Raw genomic sequence first — 19,341 nt, 5'->3', positions numbered from 1 at the left:
GCACTCGGTGCTTGCTTGGAAGTTTAGGGTTTTTTTCGCTGTAAAAAGAAGTTTTCTTCCCACGCACAATGGACACTAATGTTTTTGTCACTTTTTATGGAATCAAACTCAAAGTAAGGTCAGTACTTCCACACTTTAAACGCTGCACGCTCATACTCTCTCCCACACTTGATATATTCTCCATTGTTGATCTGCACACAGCTGTTGCCACGAACGTCGCACTTGCTTACGTCACTGTCATGAGACATTCTCGCAAAAAAAAATAAATCATGGTTTTAGTAACGCAGCGTGCTTACGGGAAAGTAACGGTAATCTAATTACCGTTTTTGCAATAGTAATCCCTTACTTTACTCGTTACTTGAAAAAAGTAATTGGACAGGTGTAACAGTGTACATAATAAAGCCCCAAGAGTGTTTTTGATATTTATTTCTGACATGTGAAAAACATTTTTTAAAGAATATGTTTCAAAGTTAATTAATTCATGAGAATAAAATCTAATGTTTAATTAAAGCTTCAGTGACAAACTACAGCCAACAGGTGGCAGCACATCTCTCTTCCCCTCATGAGCACAGCCACTTTACCACCATCACTGCTCACTACAAGGCCTGTTTCTGTTTTGCTCCAAGTTTAAAACTCAGGGGGAAGAAACAGATGTTCATGTTCAGGGGCTCTCCTGCATGCGCACACACACACACACACACACACACACACACACACACACACACACACACACACACACACAGTGTCCATAGGTTTAGTTTAATTATTTATTCTGGCCGCATCCTGTTCACAGCACCAGCTGAAACCAAAGAAAGTACAGCAACAATCTGATGATCTGATTCTGGGGATCGTGCAGTTGTTTATGTGGCTGTTTTTGTCAAACAGGAAACATCCACAGCAAAGAACATTAGTGAAACAGCACAGGAGGAGAAAATGTGCAGCTTCACCCTCTAAATTATTTCTGCTTTAATTCTGGAATGATGATGTCATGAAATTGATTAAATCAAATTTCTGACCAGTAGTGTTTGTGCTGTGCTGAGTCGATTATTTACAGGCTGTGCACAGAGGAGTCTCCTTCTGCCTCATTTCAGTTTCCCGAAGTGAAAAGTCACACTCCACCAGTCCCCACCTTATCATAAATGTTTATCTACAAGTCACTGCACTACACGTCTCCTGAGCTCTGCCTGCGGTTATGACAGAGTTCACGAGCTGCACTCGTGGCTTCTGACTGTTCAAAACAAGGTGACTGACAGTCAGCTGCTTTTTTTTTTATTATTATGGAAGCAAAGGGCACCGCGCGAATAGCAGACGCTGAAGATTCACCACTACCAGCATGACTTTATGATGACAGAGAAAATAAATAAATACATGAAACCAGTTCCTGTTGGAAAAAGAAAGATAAAAACAGACCTTAATGGATCCTTTAAAGTCTGGATGTGAGGGAGTGTTGAAGGTGCTGGAAGTCACGATCTTTTGAACGGGACAACTAAGCCGTCATCTCCAGAGGACGGACTCATCTGTGGCACCACGTCTGCAACTTTCATGAAAAGCTGTTTTGGTAGTTATTATATACAGGACATTATCCCCAAGACATAAAAACCACATGTACAAACCTGACATCAAGTGTTTTCAAAAATAATTGCTGACTTTGCCCAAAATAAGGTTTTAAAAAGCTTTGCTAGCTCTGGAAAAAAAAAAAAAAAAAGAGTTACTGAGTGACAGTTTAAGTCTGGAGGGTTTACACTGTGTTGTGTTTCTGTAAACAGAGTTTTAATCATGAGAGGAAATAACCCAAGAGGATCTGAAATGAGCTGCAGCCATCCCTGCGACAGCCCAAAAACAGTACCAGTCACTGTTAGAGGAAATACTTTTCTTCTTGACTGTGCTGATTGAACTCGTTTTTTAGTTTGTCAAATAGAAATCTAAACATATTTGAATGCTGGACTTCTACATTAACTAAGAAAGTAATTTTTACAGGAAAGTATTTAGGACAAAACACAGAGAATTACAGAGTTACTCAGACTTAAATGAAGGAAGAGAAAATGCACAGATGTAAACAGGCTCAAGTTAATGACATAATTTCCCCATTTTTACTTCAATCAGAGAAAAAAGGCCCCAAAGGAAATAAGACCAAACAAACAAACCCTTCACTCTGTTACTTGTGATGCGTGAGGCTCTCATTTTATTTCTGTGATCAGATCAACAACAATAAATATCAAAAAATTATGTCACAACAAACAAAGGAGAAATATAAAAACATGGTACAGAGAAATGAACATGTTCAAATGCATACATACGAATACACAGAAAATATGTATCATCTCCTAATTTGAGCCACATAACATAAGAAAACATAACAAAAAACAGAGTGAGGCTCCATTTCCCTCCACAGGCTTTCATACCTCGATCTTCCTTCAAATTCCTGATACGACCTCGTGTCCTGCTCACTTTCATTTATTCAGGTTTTAGTTTTGAACATCCGTCCATCTTCTTCCACTTTTATTTTGCTCATTGCACTGTCCCCTTTTGATCTTCAAATATCCTTTTTATTCCCCTTTTTATGACAGTGGATATTTACAATGGACTCAGCTCATCACTCAGAGTCAGATTGGATCCACAACATTTGTACTGACGGTGGTGTGATCAGTGGTGGGTAACAAAACAAAAAACAACAAGTGAAACATTAACATTGAGTACACTAGTCAAAGACATAAATTCTGAAAAGGCCTGAGAACGGATCGATAAAAACCAGAAACCTCTGGACTGTTTTCAGAGCAGCTGCTGCTTTTAGATCTCAGAGGAAGTCCCTCTCTGACCTCTGCCACAGAGCGCTCTGCAGCCTCACCACACACCTCAAACGTACAAATGACAAACAAATTAGATTTTAAACCAACCGGAACTTCACGACTGAGCAGTGTACTGATGAGTTTCAACACCTTCAGGCAGCACAATAGGCGAGGATGCAGATCAGGAGAAAGGACGAGATCCTGAGGCATCAGAACAGGAAACGAGCCAAACTGTCAGGGCTGAAAGCACCAACTGACTCAGATTGTGTTAAAACGTCTTCAGATTGAAAATCCTCTCTATTCACCAGATTAATGCTCATGTGAAGTCCTGAAAATGAAAAACGCTGAAAGATCAACTGTGTATTTTGCACAGAGGAACAAGAACAAGATGTCATGATGGAAGTCTAAAAACAGCCACGCCCGAGGTGGAGATCTGAACTTGAGATCAGCTGAATTTAAATCACTGATAAGGTTTCTGATATTTACAGATCCAACTCAGAACTTTCCACAACTCATATAATAACACAATAAAACCATTATGATAATGGTTTTTATATTTTATTAAATAAATATCATGGGTATACTATAATCACATATTAGATTACATTGAGTCATTATTTCTAATGGGGGCGATGGACAGAAAGCAGGAAGGTGGCTGATTGGCTGCAGTTGCCACAAACAGAAATAAATCAAGTGTTTAAAAGTGCAAAATAAAAACTTAAAGTTAATAAAGTGCTTAACTCACTGAGAGAACTTGCTAACCGTGCTACTGTGGCCCCATCTTAATGCCCCGTCTAATCAGAGCTTACATAAACTGATCTACTCTACGTCTGTCTCCTCCACCTCTCTACCTGCTAAAAGCTCCACTACGCTCACCTGCTGTTCTCACGGTAAAATCAAGCTCTGCAGAAAAATGCACAGAATAAAGTTAAACTTAAAAGAAAAAAGAAGAAAAATAAACAGATTTAAAGTCTATAAAAAGCTTGTTGCAGCCACAGTATTGATGTAATGTTACTTTTAATGGTTGTTGGGAGAAAATGACTCCCGAATGTGACTCGAGATCAGAGGAGCGGTGCATCGAACCCTTGTTGCTGTGAGATGAGTGCTGTCAACAGACGCTCTGTTTATGCTGTCTGCTCACTAAATAACAATGCTTCACACATCGTCTCAAACATTTCAGATCAACTCTTTAACATTTCAGGTGGATGTTCATAAGAGTTGCCGCGTGTTGATGATTTCCATTTTCGGATGAAAAATACTGCAACACAAACGCCAACAATAAGACAACTTACAACTGCAACAATAATGATAATTAAATCATGCGTGTCCTTGTGTTCTACAGTCGGATCTCCTGAAGAGAAAAACAAAAACAAAACAGGTGAGAGGCCTGAGGTATGCTGACAGCATTTCTTCTTTTACACTGAAATACGCCTGGCAGTTAGCAGAGGTCATAACGTCCAACAGTGACGTAACTGTCAGAAAAGTAATAAAAGTATCGGCAGGCGCTTGGATCATAAACACTGAGCACATCACTGTGCTCATGTTTCAGAAACCAACGCTTTTATTTTTTCTCTCAAACACTTGCATGTGTATTAGGTAAAGTACCTTAAAGGTACCTTTAAAAAAAAAACCCTCAACAGCAAGCAACAGAACGAAATATAAACTTAAATATAAATATATACTTCTAAATTCTTCAGTTTTCAGGCCCCTCTTCTGTGGAACCAGCTTCCAGTTTGGATTTGGGAGACAGACACTATCTCTGCTTTCAAGATTAGGCTTAAAACTTTACTTTTTGCTAAAGCATATAGTTAGGGCTGGACCAGGTGACCCTGAATCCTCCCTCAGTTATGCTGCAATAGATGTAGGCTGTTGGGGGATTCCCATCATGCATTGAGTTTTTCCTTTCCAGTCACCTTTCTCACTCACTATGTATTAATAGACCTCTCTGCATTGAATCATATCTGTTATTAACCTCTGTCTCTCTTCCACAGCATGTCTTTATCCTGTCTTCCTTCTCTCACCCCAACCGGTCGCAGCAGATGGCCCCGCCCCTCCCTGAGCCTGGTTCTGCCGGAGGTTTCTTCCTGTTAAAATGGAGTTTTTCCTTCCCACTGTCGCCAAAGTGCTTGCTCATAGGGGGTCATATGATTGTTGGGTTTTTCTCTGTATCTATGAAGCGCCTTGAGGCGACTTTTGTTGTGATTTGGCGCTATATAAATAAAATTGAATTGAATTGAAATACATTTTCCTCACAGAAAGAAAAAAAGCAGGGGTGCACCCAAAGAGCAGAGTGCAGGGTGACACTGCACCACATGAAATCTGAAACTTTAGTTCATTATTTTACACTTTTAGTTGTAAGTCTACTGATATATATTGCTGGATTAATATAGATAAAACCACCGAGCAGCATAACTGAATAAAATTTCCATTTTATACATTAAAAGGATGCACATATTAATGCTACAACAACTATGATCCAGTCATATCATGCATATTTTTCTGCATTATAATTTACTCTGCCATAGGCACTCTACAACATCAAACTCAGTTTAAACAGTTCTCATGTCCGACATCTGTGCCAGCCTCAGAGCCTCTGGCTATCAGCTCTTTGCCTTTTTCTCGGTTCACTGCGCCACCACCTTCAAAACTCTAAGACAGTCAAAGAAGTAAAATGCACTCGGCTGGTATAATCACACACAGGAAAATGAGCAATAACAGATGTCTGAATGAAAATAAAACGGGGCCAATAAACAACTACGTCAGATCAGATTTATCACCACTCACACGCCACTGCAGGAAGCATCAGCATATGTCACGTAACACAAGTAGAAAGATCATGTTAACTGCAGACTGCAGTGATCTTTCAAACCACGTCAAGTTCGTGGAAAGTAGACCAAAAAAGATAAATAAATCCTCTGCAGTGGCAAAAGTTGGGGCTTTTTGTGTCTCTTTTTCCTTTTCTTTTGTTTTTGAAATCAAATGGTGGAAAATAACAAGCATGGTCTTCTGTTTTTACCACGCATGGACAGACAATGCTTCCCTCAGAGAACATCTGTGGGGGTGCAAAAAGCCAGCGTCACAGTTCACAGACACAAAAAGCTCTTTTGTGCTTAGCAGTGCAGCGAGGGCTGCACTTTGGCTCTGCATGTCCCTACAAGTCAGAAGAAGAATAAGTAGTAAGGTGGACCTCTCAACTCACCAGAGTCTATGACTGTGAGGTCGATGGACTGCCTGGACTCACTGTGAACTCTCTGACCGCTGCTGAGATCACTGGTTATAATCCGACACTCATATGTTCCTGTATCGTTGACGTTGACGTTCTTGAGAATCACAGAAACGTTTCCGTTTTTCATAGACGGGTGTGCCAGCTCCACTCGGCCTTTAAAACGCTCGTGCTGGTAGCTTTCATATGAGCGCCGGTTTCGGTAGAAGAAGACGTATCCGTCTGACTTAATCTCAGGTATGCTCCACTCTAACAGGGTGATATTTACACCCCTGGGATCCTGACAGTGAAGAGTGACATCTTGTCCACACCTCACTGTTATATCTGTGTGACCAAAGACAAAAAGAACAAACATTGATAAGATGTTGCGATCCATTTCTTTACGACATATTGTGTAGAAATGCTGGTGTAACTCCTCCTGTACAGTTCTTTTTTTTCAGTAGACGAGCATATCAAGAGACATCTGACAGGAACTATTTGGATCGAGGAAGTCTTAAAAAAACATCAGTGGATTAATCAAAGTAATGGATTCCTGCAGCTCGACATATTTCCAAAACAAGGCCAGCGACCAAAGAGAAATCTGCTTTTTTTTTTTTTTTAATTTCCTCTTGATGATGCACTTTCACACACAGTGACAAATGTCCTTGATAGATGTAGGCCAGAGGCTGTTATGGGCCTACTTTTCTGTTGCTTGTTGGGGAAAGCGTCCTCCATAAATGTGCATGCGTCACCTGCTCGTGTGAATGCACAAGAAGAGAAAAGAATAAAAGCAAACTCATCCTCCTCAGTCGTTATTAACCTACCCATGTGTTCATTTACAGAAAAGAGGCAGCAAAAGCTACTGACTTAGATTACAGCACTCGATGTTTGTTTGTGTCTGTCTGGGTTATTTAAGATCACCTCAAGGGATCAAAAACTTTCTTGAAATCTTGAAATGCCTTGAGTAACAAGCTCTTCTCCAGGAAAACCAGACTTTCATCATACGGTACAAAGTGTTATGGATCAGACTTTGTGGCTATTTTAAAAGAATATTTCCTTAAAATAACACATTAATTTCCTCATGCTGTTCTGAATCGCTAAACTCTGTTGACTGTTACCACATGTGTAGCTAAGAACCCACAATGACACAGATTTGTAAATAAGAATAAAATAAAATAGAATAGAATAGACCTTTATTCTCATTGGACATGCACATTGAAATTGTGGGTATGCCATGCCAACTGGGCAAGTATAAAGTGTAAATAGTGAGAGTGCAGGATCAAATAACAAACATGAGGAGTGTGTACAAAGCAAGAGAAAGGTCACGGATTAGCGAACAGGTTGTGAAGTCTCTTTTATTTCACGTGGCACACTCAGTTCCTTTACAGGAAAATGAGGATTGGTAGAGCCTAAATTAAGAGTTTCCTTTTCTTTGCTTCCTTCCAACTTAATGGTTTCATTTCTACCACTGCAGAAAACAAAAGTACAATATTGTGGACCTGACAGATTACTTGCACATACGCTGATGTCACACTTGTATGAACAAACTATAAACCTATGTCTGGGAGCTATGACGCCAAATGCAATAAGATGTGATAGAGTTGTAACACATGAGGTCATTTTCTGGGTTCATGAAGAAATGTCTGCAATTACACCAGTAAACTTTTGATATGTTATAAAAAAATTCATAGTGACATCATACCTATAACATAGTGCACGCAACATACTGGGGAAAACAAAGGGGAGGAAAAAATTCTGATAACTGCATATTTCTTGTGTAGCTGATGTATCAGTAATCTAAATATGTTGACAATCTGACAACTTAAAACTACTGTGTCGTGTTTATGCACACTGACTGTGTGCAAGTACAACGCAAGAAGTATGTCCCGAGAAAGGTTTAATCCCTCAGAGGGAGACAAAAAACTCCCAAAAACAAACACGACAAGATCAGCAAGATGCGACTTGACTAATTATAGTATCTTATCATAAGCATCTACCGACAGACACGCTAGTTAAACAGAAGAATGAAGCCAGCCCTTGTGACTTAGAGAAGATGTGGCAAGTTTTTAAATGAGATTAACTCCACATACTCAACTCTGCTGCTCTGTGTAGTTCAGCAGTTTTGTTAATGTAATTTTTCCAGTCTTTTCTTTTCTTTTAGTTCCAGTAAGATAGCGGTGGGGGAACTCCAGACAAGATTAAAGACCTGGCAAATAACAATCTCTGTCTCCAGCTCCGGAGATTTCCTCCGCCTGTATACTCCCACGAGAGCACTGGGATCAGTTGTTCTTGGTGGAATCATAGGTTACGGCTAAAGACCAGAGGTCCTCTGGAACAATCTCCTCCAAGCTATTCGCACGTCCCGTCCTGCTGCAAACACGCTGCTATTGATGTTTACATTTGAACAGCTGTTAAAAAAAACGTGCTCTAAAAAATTGTGAGTCACAGCATTTGTCAGACTGCCAGCAGTTTTTTTTTTTAATTTTTAATTTTATTTTTAGCTACTCACCTTCTAATGCCACAGTCTCAAAAGTCAGAAGAAGAAGAAGAAGGATGTGAGACATTTCTGTTGAATAACTCACAACTGACCCTCCTGAAGCTGCTGGAAACTCGATTTGTGTAAATCTGGTGTCATGCCAAAAGCAGTCTGAGGCAAGGGGCAGTCTGCTGCGTTCAGGGACACACCCACCTGAACTACATCAGCCGTCACAGCGTGCTTTTAACCCTGAAGCTGCATTCAATGTTTCTCTCTCCTGTTTTTGTTGTTTTTGTAGGAGAAAGCGCAAAGTGAACACGGGAAAGTGCCTCGAGCCCACATTCATGACACCCTAAAATGATCCTTATTTAGGTTTTGTTTAATTGTTTTTTTTTAAATTTATTATTCCACTGTAGATGCTGTAGAAATAATATCTGCTTTCCGTCTGTGTATTTTTGTAAATATCTTGTGTAATGACAATGAACCTTATTGAATCTTCAGTGTGAATCAGTGAACCAGCATCAACATTTAGACAACAAAGTTAACTTAGCATGGTTCTAACAGAGCTCACTGGCTGCCCTCTAGTGTTCGCCAGCGGTCACTGCAGGTTTAATTCTTACTCGGACGGAAGTGACGGACAAGGTAAGCGACTCATGTTGACGCCGGAGATTTTGGCGGAAAATTAAAGCGAATGGTAGTTTAGAATTGAACAAATTCCTTTAAGCTTCAGTATTACCAAATACACTTATCAATTGTCTTTATTTATTTTAATTGTGTGTCTTTAATTATTACCTAAACATTTCTATGTGCTACAAAATAGACATAATTGTAAATGTGCTGAGGTGAAACTATACTTTCAATAATATTACCACTACAGACGGTGGTTAACAGGCTGATTAAATTAATCTATGCTGATCAGCAGTGGCGTCGTTAGGCCTATTTTAGGGGTGCTGAAGCCTCCCTAAAATATTCTTAAGCCCCCCTAAATAATTTGGTGGGTTTTTTTTTTTTTTTTAACTTATTCGATTTTTTTTTTTTACAGAACTTGCAGACAAATTCAATATAAAGATGCAGGAATATGGGTTTAAAGAAATAATAATATAAACCTGTCGCTATTCACACAAATATGATCATAACTCGGTTGGTCCCTTTCGCTTTACATTGTTAAGGTAGCGTCAGTGCTTCGTTATCCAATCCCTTCCAGTTGTTCACAGGGGACATCCACATGACTGAAAATCCAGTCCTCATTTTCACTGCTACTTTACACTCCGCTCGTATACACCTGCGGACACACTAGCGTACATGTGGCAAACGGCAAGAAATCATGGATATACGCAAGTTTTTCAAGAAAGTAAGTCTTCATCACTGGCTGGTAGTAACAATTAGTTAGCTCCAGCTAACAGCAGAGAGTCCCATGTAAATAATGAACCAGGTGCTCCCCATTTTGTAAATAAAAACCTGGCTAGCGCACTAAGTTAAATTGTTAGCATAATGTTAATTTCTGTCACTCGTTTTAGCTCTGAAAAATCCAGCTGAGCTCATTCAGGTATGGTCATCATCAGTGGAAATAATAATAATCACTCCATCCCCATTAACCTGTAGGAGTCAGGGCAGAGGAGCACAGAGAGGCAGAGGGGAGAGACGTCTGCTGGAGAGGAGAGTCAAAGGATGGAGTCATTTGTGATGGAGACAGTCTGATTAGAATTTTATGGGACTCAATATGGATATGAAATATGAAACATTTCAGTCACGGTACAACATATAAGACCTGTTTAACTTGAGCTTTTATTTAGGAGAGTCAAGGTTAGAAAGTGGAGAGAGCAAAGAGAGAGATATGTATATAAGTCAAATTAGCCTGACTCACATATTTTTGAGGGTTCTATTTTAATATTACTTCAATTCAAGTAATTTAGTAATATTTTTCAGGGCTTTAAATTGCAACCATTTTAGTCACATGCGTGCTCAAAATATAATGTTTGTAACTTCAAAATATTTGGAAGCAACAGAAGTCATGATATTAGCAATTTACATTACAATTCAGTATGTTTTAATGTATCTTGAAGGGTGAGGCAGAAGGAGTGGCTGAGGGAGAAAAAGGTCAACAGGCAAGTTCAAGTCAGAGAGAGCAAGGAGAGACAGAGGAGCTGCAGCAAATAGATCGAGAGGCAGAGGAAGATCAAGTTATTACAGAGAGAGGAGAGCAAACAGGCCAAGAGAGGGAAAATGATGAAGCAGCTGCAGCAACTCATTCTACTACAGGGTTTGATTTAGGTGACAAAGACACAGGGCCCAGACAGGTGAAGCTGAAGAGCTATCCACATGATACTTTTGGTACACAGAAGCGAGCATTTAACCACAGCTGGTTTGAAAAGCACAACTGGTTAGAATATTCAGTCAACCAGAGTGCAGCTTTCTGCTTCCCATGTAGAGTGTTTGGCAAAAACATCAAACATGATAGTTTGGTCAGTAACGGTTGCAAGAACTGGAAGAAAGCTTTAGTCATCTTTGGCAAGCATGAGATGGCACAAACACATAAGGACAGTGTTGTTACATGAAAAAGCTACCAGGGAACTAGCAAACAGGGAAACGTTGCACAGATGATAGCAACTGCAAATGTGAGTGAGATAGTCGAAAGAAGAGAGTATCTCAGACGAATTGTTGCAGTCACCTCTATGTTAGGGAGACAGGGACTCCCTTTTCATGGTCATGATGAAGGTGAAGACAGCCCAAACAGAGGGAATTTTCTTGCGTGCATGGAGCTTTTGAAGGAGTTTGATCCTTTTCTTCAAAAACATAATCCCCCATCAAATGCACAGTATATCTCACCAACATCCCAGAATGACATGATTGACTGTTGTGCCCAGGAAGTTACTAGTGTCATTGTATCTGAAATGACAAAGTCTAAAGTCTATTCCATCATGGTGGATGAGGCAAGGGATAAAAAGGCAGAGCAGTTAGCTGTTTGTGTCAGGTACGTGTCAGAGGGGGCAGTGAAGGAGCGTTTCCTTGCACTCGCAGAGATAAAATCATTTGATGCCCAGTCCATTGCAAATGAGATTCAGCAGCAGATCCAAAACTATGGTCTTGCAGAGCTTAAGTGTGTAGCACAAACATATGATGGTGCAGCCGTTATGAGTGGCTCCACTGGAGGTGTACAAGCACATTTTAGAAGGCTCCATCCTGAGGCTATCTATGTGCATTGTTATGCTCATCAACTCAACCTGGTTTTGTGCAATACTTGCAAGGCTGCCCCAGAGGCTGTGGAGCTTTTCAGCTTGTTGGAGTGTGTGTATTCTTTCTTCAGCACCTCCCTAGTCAATCATCATAAGTTCATGGAGACTCGGGCAAAGCTTGGATTGACAAAAACTGAGCTTGTGCAACTTTCAAACACTCGCTGGGCATGTCAGTTGCGATCAATCAGTGCAGTTCTTGAGACATTGCCTGCCATTTTGGAGTGCCTATCTGCAATTGGATCCCCCATAGCTGTTGGTCTCAGAGCAAAGCTCTACAAGTTCTCAGCAGTCTATGCACTACTGATGTTTCAGTCGATTCTGTCTGTAACCGAAGGACTCCACAAATTCCTGCAGAAAGAGACTTTAGGCCTGGCAGAAGCTTTTATCTGCAAACAAGCTGTGTGTGACACACTTAAGGGCAAACACTCAGATGCATTTGCTACAGAGCTGTATGAGAAAACCAAGGCCCTGTGTAACACCCACAGTATCCCTGAACCAGGTGCCAAGACAAGGCACAAACAGAGGAAAATGGAGGATTTTGTCCTGGAGGCAACTGTGGGTACACGCACTGAATTGAACAACTCAGACACATTGAAAAGAGAGTTACTTTTCCCTTGTGTGGATCGGTTGGTTGGCGAGCTTGATCAAAGATTTTGCAGTGTAGATGCAGGGCTGCTAAAAGGCGTCCAGGCATGCAGTCCTAAATCTGAGAACTTCTTGAGTGAACCACACTTGAATGAACTTGCAAAGCACTACAGACTTGACCTGAAAAAAGAGGAGGTTCTGGTGGCCAGAAACTTTCTTACCCGGAAAACAGAGGCTGGATGTCCACCCAAAAATATGTTGTCTGTGTACAACCTCCTTGATTCAGACATGTTTCCCTCTCTGAAGGCAACCATCCAAGTTGCCCTAACAGTGCCTGTCAGCAGCTGCTCGTGCGAACGGTCCTTTAGTGCACTGCGTCGGCTGCACTCCTGGCTGCGTCAAACAATGGGTCAGAAAAGACTTCACAGTCTTGCAGTCATGTCTATTGAAAAAGACACGCTTCAGCATCTGAGTCACAACAGAGTGATTGACCGATTTGCCACTCTTAAAAACAGACGTCATTCTTTGATGCTTCCACCCACCAAGTAACTGGTGATTGCAGCCAGAAAAATGTACTTTTTTATTTTCAGTTTTTTTCTTGTTATTGATGCAGCAAACACATTTCCTCTGTTTTTTTGTTGTACTGTATTATAAAGCAGACTGAAATAAAACAATAGATCTATTGGTGGCCTAGGATGTTTAATCTGTCCAAAAAAGTAGGAAAACAATTTCTCAGTCTTTGTTTTCTGTTTGTGAAATTTTGTGCTCATTCACTACGTTCGTTCATGTCGTGTGCATCTCTTGGGGGCTAAGCCCCCCCTGTCCTTAAAACCTAGTGACACCCCTGCTGATCAGCTAGCTAAAAGTCTTTACTTTAGCAGCCCAAATCAGAGGCTAACATTAGCATTTGTTAGCGTCAGCTAGGAAACTAGGGTTAGTGTAACTTTGCCTGAAACTCTTTAAAGAGTAAAGTAGAGCTAAGTGTGGCTCAATTTTGAATACAGTTTGGTGCCATTTACAATTAAGAAATACAGACAGTTTCTCTCTTTACTCTTAAAGTTAACAAATATGTTTTTTATATTTATCAACCTAAAAAAAAATAAACATTTAGTCTGACTTGATGTTACAATTAAAAAAGTGTTTGTGTTTTTATCTGAAGAGTATGTAAATATCTGGTTTCAACTGTATATTTGATGATGTTGGTGTTTGGCTTGATTGTCAGCACAGAGAGGGAGAGAGAGGGAGAGAGAGCAGGTGAGACACACATGTTAGTCAAATGGTTGTTTACCAAAAGTAATCATATCATAGGTACTCATGTATCTAGTACCTGGTGTTTCTTTTTAGGTTTGTTATTTTTCAAATTCTATATTTATTAAGTTATGCAGGCTTGTTTGCACAACAAGGCTAAATAATTATATAAACTTTTCTCAATCTAAATAGTGGACTTTGGTAGAATTAAAAAAATAAGTGTAGTGCAGGTCTATGATGATTTTTAGTGCTACTATCATCTAGTTCTGATTCTGGTTCTGTTTTGGTTAAATCCTAAATAGTCCTGATTTTGAACTGTTGTAGTCCTGTTTTAATTCTGGATCAGTTCTGGGTCTGGTTGAATTGGGGTTTAGTTCGCGTGTCTTGATACAGGCCCGACTTTGTTCTGCCTTGCTGCTTAATTAAAAAACTAGTTTAAGGTGTCCTGCACATGTGATATATATTTTTCCCTATATGAAGTCATTCTTTTTTGAACAAAACTCAAAACAGAGCCAATTAATCTTTCAGTCATTTCTAACACCCCTTTGAAAAAAAGTGTGTTTTTAAAAGTGATTTAAACATTTCAAGTGTTTGGGGCCAGTGTAATATGGAGGGGCAGTTTATTCCATAATTTGGGGGCCACAACAGCAAAAGCTTGGTCCCCCAGTTGTTTCAGTCTAAACAAGGGGACAGCAAGGGGTGACTGGTCAGTTGATCTAAGCGACCTTTGTGGAGTGTACAGGTGTAGAAGGTCTGACAGGTAAATAGGAGCCAGGCCATTTAAAACGTTAAAAGCAAACAATAAAATTTTTAAATGAATTCTAAAACGGACAGGCAACAGGTGTAAAGAGGCAAGAACAGGGGTAATGTGCTCACGTTTGCGTAACCCTGTGAATAGGCGAGCAGCAGCATTCTGGACCATTTGCAAGTGTGATAGTGAAGCCTGATCAATACCAATATAAAGTCCATTACAATAATCAAGGCGAGTGGTCACAAATGCGTGTAAGACTCTCTCCAAGTCACAAAAAGAAATAAAAGGTTTTAAAAACTATTTCTCACCACTGTATTTATCTGTTCGTCCATTTTAAGAGCAACACAGAGATTCATATGTTACTATGTATTAATATATCACTGATGGGACATGAGGCCTGCTGAAGGCAGTCAAACTGAGGCCAGACTCAAGGTGATGAAAACCATCACTTGTTGAGCAAACTGAAGCTCTTCTGCTGCCACCTACTGGCTCTTATTCATCTGTGACTTTTTACACAGTGCATACACTCACTGGCCACAATTTTAGACACACCTGCTAGGTCTGCTATGTGAATCTCACAGAGAACATTGTGCAGTGCATGAACTGTTATTTGTTCTTCATTGTTAAAATGAATGTTAGAAATAAACAGCAGCTTTTTTTGTGACACTCTGCTCTAAATACGGAGTATGAACTGTACAACATGATGGGATTCCTCCATCCTTTACACCAGTTTACTGTCCTGTCAGATTCTTAGTTCGGCCGAGAGCTGCACACTCATTTTATTGTCTGCGCCTGACCTCAGTTATTGGAGCGCTTCAGTGCCGCTCGACAGCAGAGTAAGACCATTTTTAGATAGTGGTTGGTTAAATTTTGTTGTCTGTAGATGTTACAGCAATGTAGCTATTTAAACTATTTGTTTTGAATTTAGCAGTTACTGATTCTTTTTAATTAAAGCAACTGGAAATACTTGTTTTTGTGTAGTTTAGAGACACACGTGGGTTCATCTACAGACACATTTGGGTTAAAATAAAGATTATTCATAGTCATTTCTACAATAATAAACACGTTGAACCTACAAGAGCAGAAAATATTAATTAATTGCCCAAAGTTTGAGCATTTTCCACGTAAAATCCACAATTTAAAAAACACTGAAACTCAAACCTTGACAGGACCATCATACAAACACAGAGGAGAGTGTAAATCATGACAGAAACCATGAACAGGAGCAGGTTTCACACACACCAGATTCAAACAGGATAAAAGTCAAACACAACACTGGTGCAGTTATTTTTAGCAATATGCTTGCAGTATATTTTATGAAGTTTAGCTGCTACTTCTGATACTACATCTTTGGAATTCTGCTTCATGGCTCATTACTTAACGTAAAACTAAAGTCACAGAGGAGTTGATCGAAAATTCTCATAAATAGAAAATCTGTTCAAACATGTAATACTGATTTTTTTTTATTGTATTCAAGTGATTATAGAAAGACTAATAAAACAAGTATTATTGATGTACACAATTCATTGTATGCCTAATTGAATTTTATATTATCATTATTATTTTATTGTTTCCTTTACAAAACATGTTACACAAAAATTACACGTAATCACAGGACACTTGCGGTCTAACAATGACATTGTTTCATTGTTTCAACATTCTTCCTGATGTACTCGTTGATGTTCTTGTCCCATCCTGGACTGTGGTACTGACACTCACTAGTCCCAGGCCTCTTTTCTTTTGCTTAGCATGCAGCCTCAGGGTGCTGGACTTGGGGTGAAACCCTCCATGCATGGTCAGTAGTGATGGGAATTCCAGCTCTTTTAAGAGAACCGGCTCCCAAGTGGCCCTTCAGGTTGTTTTGTTGCTTTAATTAATTTATTATCAACAACAATATAAAATTATGCACAAAATGAACTACTTAATGAATTACATCTGTGTTGTGGCTTCTGTGCCTTTCTGTCCCACGTCTCAGGTCTCTATGTTCTGTCTCCGCAGTCTGTTAAGTTTACATGTCTGGAGTTCAGTCCATGTGTTTCCTGTTTTACTTTGAAGGTCTGTGTTTCATGTCACTGCATTCAGTTTTGCTTTCCCCTATCTTGTTATGCCCAATTAATCCCAGCTATGTCTCCCTCCTGTTTCCTGTTTCCTGATCACTCCCTCTGTGTATATAAACTCTGTGTTTTCTTCTGTTGTCTGTCGTGCTGTCTGCTCATAACGTGTGTTTTCCTCTGTGCTCAGTGGTCCTAGGTTTCTAGTTTTTTGTTTGTTTGTTTTGCAAGTGTAATGTTTATTGAGTTTTTTCATTGCAACTGCAATAAAGCAGCCTCTTTGAGTTTACTTCCTCGTCTGAGCGTCCTGCATTTTGGGTCCTACTTCCTGCCTGCCCAGCCCGTTGGCCTGCCACAGTGGAACATGCCACAATGCAGAGCTGGAATGGGACAAAAAAAAATCGACCTGGCCATTTTGACTAGAGACCGGCCCACCAGGTATTATAGGAAAAGCCATGAAGCCTTTGAAAACAAACGCTGTTGTGAAAGTGATGTGCACTGTCTTATTGGTATATATGTATCAATCCAATAACATTAAACCTTGCATTTAAATCTATTTTCCTTTTTATTCTGACTCACAGTAAAATAGCGGCAGAATGGTGGCACAGTGACAGTCCCGAGTTTGATTCCACCACCTGGCTGGGGTCTTTCTGTGTGGAGTTTGCATGTTCTCCTTGTAAATGGTAAATGGACTGGTTCTTATATAGAACCTTTTCTACTCTTCTGAGCACTCAAAGCGCTTTATGTGCATTCACTCATTCACACCCATTCGCACAAGCACATTTTTGTAAGTGCTTTCTAAGTAACATTCACACACATTCATACATACGGTACTTGTGTTTGTGTGGGTTTTCTCACTTTGGCTTCCTCCCACAGTCCAAAGACATGCAGTTAGAGGCATTATGTTAATTGGTCACTCTAAATTACCCACACATGTGAGGTTGTGTGTCTCTGTGTTAACCCCGTGACAGATTGGCAACCTGTTCAGGGTGTACCCCACCTCTCACCCTGTGGTAACTAGTTAGGCTCCAGCCCCCCATGTCCCTGACAAGGGTAAGTGGAAGAAGATGGACTGAAGACTTAGGAGATCTTCTTAAATCTAAATATCACATATCCTGTGTCCCAACCTGTACCTTTATCTCTGAAAGCTGAGTGAGGTCAGTTTTCCGTCACAGACAGCTGGGTCAGGCTGGCTGTGAATCATCTCTACAAAAGTCTGTGTCGAGGACACATGCTGATGATGTTTACAACAATCTTAAGTAGTCAGATTTAGAGGTTGACAGTGAATCTCTTGTAGTTTCAGCTCAAAGAAAAGATGTGACTGAAACCAAAACCTAGAGCCTCTGAAAGGATCAGAAAACGAGGAGGAAACTTCAGTCTGTTCAGGCAGTCTGCTACTGACTATGAAATAGATTTTTTAAAGTCACTGACTTAAACACACTTTGTTATGAACAGTAAAAAAAGAACATTTTCAGGATTCATGACATTTACTGAAGACCCCATCCATAGTCCACTGAGTGCCACCATGAGGTCAAAATGAAACATAGCTGCAGTAGGTCTGATTAAAAAGGAGCTTCTGCACAGTTTTTAGGTTTAAAAAGATTTAAAAAGTAAAGTTTGTTTTGAAATCTGATCTTTTTGATGTTACTGAGAAATATTTAGGAAAAAGCAGCAGGTGATAAACTGGACACCCTCAGACTGATAAAATATGAAAAGATGAGTATTATATATTTTACATTTACTAGACACTTTATTAGGTACACCATGTCTGTCTGACCCTCTTTTTTCTGTGAGAACTACTCTAATCCATCATGGGACTGATCCAGTAAGGTGATGGAAACATCCATCCATCCCCTTCACTTATCCTTTTCAGGGTAAGGGGGGTCGCCAGTCTGTCGCAGGGCTAACACACAGAGACAGACAACCAATGTTTCCAATTAACCTATCCCCACTAAGTGCATGTGTTTGGGAGGAAGCCAGAGTACCTGATTATGGAAGCATTCCTAAGAATTTTTTGTCAGAATTGTTAGAGCGCCCTCTAGTTGAAGATAGCTTGCTATGACACTGGCTTTAAATCAATATGATAAAAATAAATTCTCTTTACAGCATGAATAACAGACGAGCTGCAGAAATGTATTAAGCAAAAGTGTAAACGCCAGCTCATTTATTTCTTTATTTGTGTGGACAGAGAGTCGTGATGAGGATCACAGTAAGTGTAGCTGAGATATGATGGTAATGAACTTCCTTAAAACTATGTTTTATTTTTTGTTTTTTAATTATTTTTATTTTTATTTAATTTATGTTACACAAAGCTTCCATATGTCACTGTTGTAGTGGGACATTAATCAGCAGGACACCATTTGTGAGTCACATATGTGGGGATTCACACTCAGAGATGCGACACATTCCCCCTTTAAAGTCTTTGTTTAGATTTGGTGTATGTTGCTTTACTAAGTATTAACTCATAAGTGTAAAAGTCCCCAAAACACATTTGATTACTTTAAATAAGAAAAATAGTGATCTAAAGAGTCCGTTATTTTTATCTGATTCTTTTTTTATACCATACAGTCATATAGATCACCCATGTTTTTTGTGCTAAATAGGGATGGAACATGGGTATATTATATATATTATATGTAATAGGGATGGAACACCTGTTTTTGTTCACTGATTTTGGGTATATTGTAATTTTTAAGGTTGCAAATTGTACTTTCAGACATTTTGGAAATTTTTTTTTATGAATATGTGTTTTGTAAATGATTTATCTTACTGGGAATTTGAATATTAAAACTCATTGTCCGTTTAGTTCATTTCTGAGTATACTTCTCCTCATTGTTTCAGTGGCTGTTTAGGGAAAACACGTCACTGTTTTAATGTTTGCATATATTGTAAGCAAGACTTGCATAGACTCCACGCTGGGGTGGAAGAGAGGCATGTTTGTGTCTACTTATATTACCTTTTAGAAAACAGAGCCAGTTTATTAACCAACCGACACAATGCAGTCTATCA

General features: G+C 39.5%; 2 protein-coding genes across 2 annotated transcripts; one reads left to right on the top strand and one right to left on the bottom strand.

The window, feature by feature from the left end:
- Positions 1-2,159: 2,159 nt before the first annotated feature.
- On the bottom strand, positions 2,160-8,660 carry LOC309699934 (uncharacterized protein). The gene is made up of 3 exons (XM_082523187.1): positions 8,498-8,660; positions 5,986-6,333; positions 2,160-4,137 (listed from the first exon to the last, which is right to left on the bottom strand). Exons 1-3 carry the CDS (start codon positions 8,550-8,552, stop codon positions 3,968-3,970), a joined length of 573 nt encoding a protein of 190 aa, XP_082379313.1. The 5' UTR covers positions 8,553-8,660; the 3' UTR covers positions 2,160-3,967.
- An 899-nt stretch (positions 8,661-9,559) lies between these two features.
- Positions 9,560-16,625, top strand: LOC309699802 (zinc finger MYM-type protein 1-like). The gene is made up of 2 exons (XM_082522994.1): positions 9,560-9,815; positions 10,067-16,625. Exon 2 carries the CDS (start codon positions 11,062-11,064, stop codon positions 12,829-12,831), a length of 1,770 nt encoding a protein of 589 aa, XP_082379120.1. The 5' UTR covers positions 9,560-9,815; positions 10,067-11,061; the 3' UTR covers positions 12,832-16,625.
- Positions 16,626-19,341: the final 2,716 nt, after the last annotated feature.

Source organism: Aulonocara stuartgranti (assembly GCF_965226115.1).
Source record: "Aulonocara stuartgranti genome assembly, chromosome: 23".
Lineage (NCBI taxonomy): Eukaryota > Metazoa > Chordata > Actinopteri > Cichliformes > Cichlidae > Aulonocara > Aulonocara stuartgranti.
The sequence above is the reverse complement of the archived record's forward strand: the minus strand, read 5'-3'. Positions and strand labels throughout refer to the sequence as shown.

What these genes read in the sequence shown, in the direction of transcription:
- LOC309699934 (XM_082523187.1), bottom strand. Translation starts at nt 8,552, where the DNA reads ATGTCTCACATCCTTCTTCTTCTTCTTCTGACTTTTGAGACTGTGGCA. An exon ending in TGAGACTGTGGCATTAGAAG is followed by an intron (nt 6,334 to 8,497) that starts GTGAGTAGCTAA and finishes TTGGTCACACAG; the next exon opens with ATATAACAGTGAGGTGTGGA. An exon ending in CCTCACAGTCATAGACTCTG is followed by an intron (nt 4,138 to 5,985) that starts GTGAGTTGAGAG and finishes TTTTCTCTTCAG; the next exon opens with GAGATCCGACTGTAGAACAC.
- LOC309699802 (XM_082522994.1), top strand. Translation starts at nt 11,062, where the DNA reads ATGATAGCAACTGCAAATGTGAGTGAGATAGTCGAAAGAAGAGAGTAT.